We start from the raw sequence: 10,035 nt of genomic DNA on the forward strand, positions 1-10,035 counted from the left end.
TGTATGTCCATGCCAATACACCATTTCAAGTAATAAAGGAACATTTACAATGATACATGCATTTACTTTAAAGAGCTTGGATGAACAAACTCTTTCGCAAAAACTGCCTTTAAAAATATTAAACGATATTGAAGAGTTCTGAGTATAAATCCCATTTTTTTCTTGATAATTATTAACAAGCATTTTAACAAGCAGTAAGGTTTACCCTATAAAGGTTAGTAAAAAAACTGAATTTCAACAAAGTTTTAAAAAAATCGTTGCCAATTTTAAATTTTTGAACACGTCCCTTAACAGAGTCTTGTTTATTAACTAAGAATATGAAAAGAAATGTCCCGAAGTGAAATTTAGCAGGTTAACGTTAAAATGTAAACTTTATGTACTTGAAATGAACTTGCAGTTTTGAACTTCTAAAGACACATCCAGTACAATTGCTTGAAAAGTGGGATATGAATAAATGTTTGTCATATTTTGTTCTCCGCCAGTCTTTTAAATAATTTACCTGAGTCCAGAATAAAAAAAAATGTTTCTCCTTCCACAACCAAACCAGATTGTTTAAGGGCACGTCGGTCGAAAGAAAAAGTTTTTTTTTTGTTTTAACAAAATTCCAAAAATAACAAAAACGAACATTTACTGATTGTTGTATGAGCATACGTGGTTTCTTTTAAAATATAATGTGGGGTTTTTTGGGGTTTTTTTTTTAAATCTTGGTCAGACAGCCAACATGAAAAATATACTGTTTAATTTGCTTATTTGTGATAACATTCTTAAATATAGTCAATGCTTAAAAGTCAAAGCAATACAAAATATATTTTAAGTAGGAGTTTTAAACCTTATGCAATAAAATTAATTGGGTTGGGCCAATTTTTTCGAATTGATCGTGGGCGGGGAAACATTTTATATTTCATTTCAAGCCTGAGTTTGGCACGCAGTTGTTGCATCATTGGAATCACGGCCCTATATGTTCGTTTCGGAACGTACAACACTTTTCTCACAGTTTTTTACAACACAATTTGCATCGGTTCAGTTTCATAGCAATTGACATTACGCATCTTGTCTGGCACTACTACTTATGATGAACGTAATTGTTTATTTCTGGTTTTGCGTAAGACCGACATCTACTTAAGGAAATACGCAAATATTTGAGTCGAGCTTCGCATCGCCCCGACGCTCATTGTTTCTGAACACGTTTTATGAACCATTATCTTGTCCTAAACTAACAGGCAAACAGTTTAGATATTAAATTGTTTATGTAAAGCACCATGCTGGGGTTCTCTGCCGAGCCTGTTCACAGCGGCTTATAACGTATATAAGACCCACGTCATTGTTACCTGGGACCATCAAACAACTACTCCTATCAATCACTATATAAAGTTATTTAATGCTCCGTTCATGGTGTCTCAGTTCTCATTTGATGATTTAAATACTCATGGTGCTCTTGTTTTAAATAACGTAAAAAGCAATTTTGTGCGCCGTTCCTTATTTTTTTTAATCTGTGCACTTATTTTTATATTTGTGCACACACAGTTATTTGCATATATATTTATACTAAAAGTTTAGTTGTCTGTAACCAACATTCCCCTAAAAGTGTTGTGTGCTTCTCTTAAAAACCGTATCGCCGGCGAATTTCATTAAATTATCGATATCATAAGTATGGTACGTCTCTTGAGATTAAAAACCAACTCAAAAAAACTTGAAATGTATTACTTTTAACATATGATAAAGATTCTGCATACATATATTTGAAATGTCTTTACACTACACCTTTTATTAAGTGTAAGCTATTCGGATGTATTACTATCGGACAATGAATTATCAAAGACATTTGATGGGAATGAACTACTGCTTTGGTGTCATATGACCTGTACAAAATTTATTGAAATTTAACCTTTAAGTATTTTTTTCTCAGATATATCAAAGGGGTCACCCTAGTCCACCTAAATGGCCGTACACTCGTCTTTTGACGATTTTGTTTTACTATGGCAGACTCATGACGTCCACCATCCCAGCAAAAAATAGCGAACGGTCATTGCGCAGGGAATCCTCGCGGCCACAATTTTGTAATTATTTGCGTTGAAAATTCAAATTTCTACGATAACATTATTGCCTACTATTAAACACATCTTTATTAACGTCATTATGCGAAAATACATGTTCAGATATCATAAACCACTAACATGTGTCAATTGTTTATGAAGTATCCCAATATCTGTAAATCTGGGACAAATCTGACTGGCTGTGTACATGTTTGACGGTATTCGTGACCAAGAATATATTTATGTGAAAATAACGACTCTTTTGACAAATTAAATCCAGATTAGATCATTGTCGGGTATATATTGAACAACTTTGTCCTTATTATTCAACATCGATGCATAATATTACTATATATTCTTTCGCCCAGTGTTAAATGGTAGAGACTTGTAGCGTTACAGGGATACATAAGAAATGTCAAAATAATAAAAAAGTATCCCTGATCGCTCATTATTGTAGCTAGGGGTCACCCTAGTCTAAAATAATAGACGTGTGATACGGGATTCTTCCAATCCCTAACGTCTAAACGGGAATTAGTCTAAATTAATAGACATGTTATACGGGATTCTTCCAATCCCTAACGTCTAAACGGGGGTGTTTTAAAAATATTGAAATTGTTTTAAGTGAAGTATTTTATGGTTGAAATTGATCATAAAGAGTTATATTCATATTTTGCCATGTAAGTGAAATGTTATTTTGCACTAAACAAGCATTTAATGCATTAAAACAAGTTGTTTACCTTTCCAATAAAACGAAAGTTGACTGACACAGATAACAATTATGCGAAGGGGAACAACTCAATACTAATAACTCGGCCTCTTCCGACAAAGCTTCGAGATAGACCTCGTTATACAATCGTAACAACTCGGCTATGGCCGAAATGTTCCGAGCGATTTAAAACTGTACCCTGAAGCCTTGCAGGTGCCCTTCATGTATATATCGTTATGTTTTGACAGAATGAAATGACGAAAAGCCGTCAAATTCATAATTATAAGTTGGATAAAAAAAAATTGTGTACGGAACTAATATAAAATAACATTATCTGGTAATATTTCTTGTTTTTATGATATTTTATAGACACTATATGCTTTAACCCGGAATCCTGATCGGAACAATTACCCACTTTTGATACTAAACAATTTGTACGTGAAGGATTTGCCATATCAAAAATCTAAAAAAAATCCGTCAACCTACAATTATTTGGACTAAACGGGAATGTGCAAAAAACAGGGGTGTTTTAAAATATTGAAATTGTTTTAAATGAAGTATTTTATGGTTGAAATTGATCATAAAGATTTATATTCATATTCATCCATGTAAGTGAAATGTTATTTTGCACTAAACAAGCATTTAATGCATTAAAACAAGTTGTTTACCTTTACAATAAAACGAAAGTTGACTGACACAGAAAACAATTATGCGAAGGGGAACAACTCAATACAAATGTAATAACTCGGCCTCCTCCGACAAAGCTTCGAGATAGACCTCGTTATACAATCGTAGCAACTCGGCCATGGCCGAAATGTTCCGAGCGATTTAAAACTGTGCCCTGAAGCCTTGCAGGTGCTCGTCATGTATATATCGTTATGTTTTGACAGAATGAAATGAAGAAAAGCCGTCAAACTCATAATTATAAGTTGGATATTTATTTTTTGTGTACGGAACTAATATAAAATAACATTATCTGGTAATATTTCTTGTTCTTATGATATTTTATAGACGCTATATGCTTTAACCTAGAATCCTGATCGGAACAACTACCCACTTTTGATACTAAACAATTTGTACGTGAAGGATTTGCCATATCAAAAATCTAAAAAAATCCGTCAACGTACAATTATTTGGACTAGGGTCACCCCAACAGGGTGAGGAATAATGTCACGTTATGGTGTTCACACATGGGTCACACATTCGTTCTACAATATTCTGTCAAGTTGAAATTGTGGCCCAGGATTGCATCATTTAAATTCAAACAAATCTAAAATATTTCACAAGGATAGAAAAAATTATGGGCATGAAACCCATGGTTTATTATAAAAGGATGAACAAACAAGTTGTTCAAAACGGGCTTGGATTTCAGGATAATCAGATTTAAGTTTGATTAAACAATGTTTTGCAATCTATTTCAGCTACCCTTATCACTTCTGAGGACAGCTGTGAACCATCCCATGGTATGATACTATAATACTGTGCTGGATTTGTCTTTGATGTTGTTTTTTTATAATAGATATGAATTAATAAGGAGTCATGAATACATTGTGGCAATATAGTTTTTTTTAGAATTGTTTGTTAATTTTTTGTCTTTATTTTTCCTTTGACAGTGCTAGGGTGAGTAGGATTAAAAGGAAAAGTACTTATGTAAATGTCTTTGTAAAATGTGACCATGCACTTTTTCATATTCAGGCTTTGTGTTAGTATGGAACAACTTGCAACTTAGAGTCTGTTCCATTTTTTGTTATTGTGAAGAAAACAGGTCTTGGTAGTGTCAACATTGCTGTCATTTTCATCACTTGCATTAATATGGCATTTCCAAATTACATGTCACTATTCACAATTGGAAAGGTCCCATTCACACAAAAAAAGTGAGAAGAACCATGGGATATAATTAAAGCTTTAAGTGGTACATGAAGTTTGTTTGATAATAATGATAACAGTAATAATAATAATTACTGATTTATAACAAAATTGTCTTAAATTTCAGCTGGTTGAATTGAAGAATGGGGAAACATACAATGGTCATCTTGTCAGCTGTGATAACTGGATGAACATCAACCTCAGGGAAGTCATCTGTACATCCAGAGTAGGTTACCTTTAATGTAACTTTTTCATGAAAAAGATTTTAGTGGTAAATTCAAAAATCTAAATTCTGTAGAAGCATGTTTTTTTTCTCTTTTATTTTTCACATAGAGTATGTATTATCAGCACACAGTTTTAAATTTTCAACCTATACAACAATTCTATGCATTTTTATAGGATACACATGTATACAAACACAATAATGCTCACACACGCATACTCATAATCACAAGTGTGTATGTATACATAAATGCTTTAGAAGCATGTTGATTTTTTTTTTGCTTCATCATCTTTTGCTTTCAACTTAGAATTCTGGCTAAATTCAGCTCTCACAAATATTCCTACTGTATCAAAAGAACAAAATTATGACTCTTAGGTACTTTCAACTTACCTGTATGAATTGAAATCTTTAATGAAACAGACCACATGCCTTGTTGTAGCATGACAGTCTGACCCATTCCTAATTGGAAATTGCTTAAAACCATGCCAATTTTCAATTCCCAATTTTGGTAAGTCACTCCTTCAGTTCCACTTCATGCAAAGATTTTGGCAATAATATTTGCCAAATTAGGTTCCAAAACGTTCCAAGGTTTCCTAGATTTGCCAATAGAAGAATTTGGGAATTCTTTTACTGTATATATATTTAAAACAAATCTTTGACCAATAGGCCATTTTAAGGTTGTCTGGTTAGCATAATGCTTCGCACCAAGGCGTCGAGGGTTTAATGTAAGTTTGGTTGGTGGCTAGGTTTTCTCTGGGCATTTCCAGTTTCCCCTACAATACAACGTTCTAACAAGAGTGATTTAACAGAAGTCAATTTAACTTCAATCACAATCGTTGATAAATAAATAAAGTCTAAGCTAAAATTCAAACTTAATAGGCTTATTTCTTTGAAAATATTTTTTTTTTGTATTTTTATGTTTTCTTTCTTTTTTGAAGTTTCAAAGAATAAAAGTCGAGGTATTGTCATAGTGTTGTCATCAGTGTTGTCGGTGTGCAAGAACTTGGTTATACCTCAACTACTGTTCAAGATATTTAATTAAAACTTGGTACACATGTTTCCAGAGACAAAACGGCCATGAACAGAAAGGCCAATAACATGAGTTATGTCCCTTGTTCAACTGTAGAAAATCAACAGACATGCTTGAGCCCCTTTTCCATGACTGTTACAAGAATACTGGATCTCAAAGTTGTGTAAAATCAATAAAAGAAATAGCTCCTTGTAAAATAAAAAACAGTTTGGCTTGAGATATAATTATATAAATCATTAGATAATAAGATGCAATAGTTTCTGCTCTTTTTTAGTCTTAGGTTGATGAAGGCTTGATCATTTTTAAAAAATAACTCTTCTTTTGGGTTAACACAATTTGACCAGAATTTGTGTCCACCCGCATAATCTAGAAATAAAGTTATTTTATGTATCTTCCATTATTTTCTTCAGGATGGAGACCGTTTCTGGAGAATGCCAGAGTGTTACATACGAGGCAGCACCATCAAGTATCTGCGGATTCCAGATGAGGTCATTGACATGGTGAAGGAGGAGGTCATCCAGAAATCAAAGGGCCGTGGAGAGATGAGAGGGCGTGGTGGCGGTCCACAGAGGGGTCGTGGAGGAAGAGGTATGGGGTCTATGGTAGTGCAGGTGAAATGTTTTTATCGAATAGTCGTGAGAGGTAAAAGGTTGCAAAAGACCCACAGTACTGTTGACATGTGGAGGTAGAGGAGATTGGGCTATTGTACTCTTGGGGATAAGTATTTAAATAAGGGGTGCAGGCAGATGAAAGTTATTGGGGGTCAACAGAGGAGCTGTAGAGGTATAATTAATAGGGCTATGGTTCTAAGTTGATAGGCTGCTGAGAGATGAAGGGATGCCGAAATCCACAGAAGAGCTCTAGAGGGAAAGGTGCCTAAGGAAGTAAGTGAGGACCTTAATGTTGTGGGCAGATGAAGGGGAGGATACTCATGCTGAGGCTGGAAAATAATCTAGCTATTGTTCTGTAAGCTGTTTTGAGATGCAGGGTCTAGAGAGAGGCTTCTGAGGGAGAGATCATGGGGAAATGGTACTCAAGGAGATATATCTGTGCCTAAATGCAAGGGGAAGATGTAGGGCTGCAGGATTCCACAGAGGATAATCATGCTTTGGAGGAAAAATAATGGAGCCATTTTTCAGAAAGCTGTTTTGAGATGAAGGAATGCATGGTCTAGAGAGGGGCTATGGTACTCAAGGAGATACGTGTGTACCTAAGGGCCAGGGGCAGATGAAAGTCTGCAGGGTCCCACATAGGATATTCATGCTTTGTAGGAAAAATAATGGGTTTAACAGAATTTGTTTTATACAGCTGGAGCTACTACAAGGGAGAATTCAAAATCATTTTGTTTGAAAACTTGTAAGATAATATATGTAAAATATGTATGGTTGAAATTGTAAGAAGTATTTCTTTATTTTTAGGAGCTTTTGGAAGAGGTGGTAACCGAGGAGGAGGTGGTGGCGGTCGCGGAGGTGGAGGCGGAAGAGGAGGAAAGGGTCGAGGAGAATAAGAAAGTGCGGTTAAAATATCACTGCATTATAATTATTACAGTGTGAGGGTCGTTCAAAAACTATTATCAGAGATTTCAATGTGCTATGTGTAATGAGCTACTTGTTTGCATTCTTAATGCAACTGTTGAACAGTGTACAGAGAAATGATTTCCAAGATATTAGTTGTTGCTGGACTATAATAAGTGTATAATGAAGTGAAATGTGAGCGGAAAAAACTGACTGATGATTATTAGACGTGCCTAGTTATTTTAAATGAGTACAACAACATTAGTGCTTGTCTAACAATGATTGGAATCTGGGCTCAGGTTCAGGTAATGTCCTTTCTGGGGTTTTTTCTTCCCAAAGAAGAATCCTGTATTTTTGTTTTGGATATGAAACTTTTTTTGTCAGTCTAGTTTTGTTTTTTTCTTCCTAAAATGTGGCCATTGGACTCCATTTATATTTTAAAAAATAACTGTACTTCTTTTTCACATATTTTTCTTCTGAAAATTGTTACATGTTTTCATTTTTTCCGCCATTATTTTTTTTCAGCTGAATGTTGTAAATTCCTACCTTTAGATGTATTTGAATATAGAAGTCACTGTCAGCGATGTTACAGGCCCCATTTCGAGCCCTTTTTAAAAAAGAACTTGTTTTGTAAATTTGGCCCTTTCACAATAAAAGTGTCACTATTTTAACAAGTCCATGGGCCCCATTTGCAAAGGAGTAAGAAAAAATACTGAACAGTTATAATTCTGCTGAACCTTTTTTACTGAATTTATTTTTATTGGCAGGTCATCTTTTTATTGACTGGTCAATATAATTGTTTTTAAATGTTTAGAATGTTATTATAAAAACTTAGTCAAACTTAAGACAGATTGTTGTTTGTGCAAAGGGATAGAATAATAACACAATTTTGATGTATCCTATGCATACTAGAATGATTGATTAGAAAAAATTACATAAACTTGTTACAAATGACAGTTTGTCATTGAAAAATAATTACAATGATATACAGGGGTTTGCTCTGGTTTTGACATCTCATGCAAACACCCAAAGTTGGCAGGTAGATTCATGTATTCGTGAGTCTAATCGTACAGGGCCTTCCTTTGAATATATTTTAGATTCAACAAATCTGAGGGAGGGGTGCAGGAGAGGGATTATCCCCTTCTGCGTAATAAATGATTCTTGTTATGCTGAGAAACTGGATTTTCAGACTAAGCTTTGCAACTGTACATAGTGTGGTTTGGTGCTGTTGAAACGCATCAAAAATTCATTTATTCACAGTTTTTCAAGTTGCCTTCAAAAAAGTCTTTATAATAAAATGTTCGGCCACCCATGTCTATAATAACCTTTGCATCTTTTTCTCATAATGAAATTAAAAATGCCAAGTTATTGTGATATTTGGTTCAGATTATTTACATGTTTCATTGAAAGTCTTACCACCTCATTACATGTTAATCATCATTATACATTTGTACATGTATTGTTGTTGTTTACAGATAATAAACAACCATGTAATCATTTCAAAGATAAGAGCACACTTTTACCAAAGTGATGAAAAGCCTGACATGAAATGTTTAGGTCAATTATCTGCGCAAGATCTAGATATGTGTTCTTCTTATGAAATATCTATCATTAGTAAAGAAAATTGTTTTGTACGATATATAGATGGCCAATTTGATAACCTCCATGATCTGATGATAACTGATTATTTGTAAACACTTGTCATGTTAATGTAATGCGTTGAAGTAATAGACATGTATTTTCCTTTGATCATGATAACATTTGTAAAAGATTCATTAAGATTATTGTTATTTGTCAACAAGTGTAATAATACTTTTCTCATGATTAGCAATCATTGTTGGTATCATATCTCATTATTATTCTTTGCAAATATTTCTGATCCATTTCAACTTGTAACTTACATGTTTTGAAGATTGATATCAAAAGTTCATGCTTTTGATTTTTGTCATTTTATTAACCATAAAAAAGTCATTAAGACATCAGGCCATGTAATCAAGCAAACATATTAATTTAAACGATTATTATCCGAAACATTATTCAAATTATATTTTGCGACGTTTCATAAAAAGTGTCAGATATTTTCAACGCTGTCACTTTTCCAGTGCATTTGCAAGCTGTTGTTTTGACCTTGTGAGCTGAAAAAAATACATAAAAATAAACTTTAAACATTTGTTTATGTTGTTTTGATATAAATGGGGCATCTCATCAGCGCACGTATGTGTGTGGTTTTTTTTATAGTGAGTATTTCTGATTAGTTATAATATCTATTTCCATACTTAAAGCTTGAATGGTCAGTTTATTATTGGGCAGTCTAGGCAAACTTTATTTGATTTTGCAATAATAACTTTCAATTCAACTTCAAACTCAATATTTAATTATTTTTTTTTTGTCTTAATGATAATTCCTTGTTCACTTGCCCTATCATGTATACTGTCTTAAAGTAACAAGCAGTAATCTGAATTCACACTGAGCTGAAGGTGAAAACCTTGTAAGAATGTTATTGGACTAAAAGGAAAACACTCGAACTCTGCCAATTTCCATCGAAAACAACCTTGGATGTATATGGATGGTTTACAATGTCAGAAACATTTAACTCCACTGCAAGTAGATTGTGTAGTAATTTCCGTATTTTTACTGTTCAACTTAATTACTTTACTCTTTGG

The 10,035-nt window shown here is 33.6% G+C and overlaps 1 protein-coding gene across 1 annotated transcript; it reads left to right on the plus strand.

The window, feature by feature from the left end:
• Positions 1–1,568: 1,568 nt before the first annotated feature.
• LOC128214500 (U6 snRNA-associated Sm-like protein LSm4) lies at positions 1,569–9,543 on the plus strand. The gene is made up of 5 exons (XM_052920998.1): positions 1,569–1,653; positions 4,161–4,202; positions 4,733–4,831; positions 6,269–6,446; positions 7,277–9,543. Exons 1-5 carry the CDS (start codon positions 1,651–1,653, stop codon positions 7,363–7,365), a joined length of 411 nt encoding a protein of 136 aa, XP_052776958.1. The 5' UTR covers positions 1,569–1,650; the 3' UTR covers positions 7,366–9,543.
• Positions 9,544–10,035: the final 492 nt, after the last annotated feature.

This window comes from Mya arenaria, chromosome 13 (genome assembly GCF_026914265.1).
Source record: "Mya arenaria isolate MELC-2E11 chromosome 13, ASM2691426v1".
NCBI classification, from domain to species: domain Eukaryota; kingdom Metazoa; phylum Mollusca; class Bivalvia; order Myida; family Myidae; genus Mya; species Mya arenaria.

Excerpts from the sequence above, each read along its gene's own strand:
- LOC128214500 (XM_052920998.1), top strand. Across the intron at positions 4,832-6,268 it reads AAGTCATCTGTACATCCAGA|GATGGAGACCGTTTCTGGAG; the intron begins GTAGGTTACCTT and ends TATTTTCTTCAG. Across the intron at positions 6,447-7,276 it reads GAGGGGTCGTGGAGGAAGAG|GAGCTTTTGGAAGAGGTGGT; the intron begins GTATGGGGTCTA and ends CTTTATTTTTAG.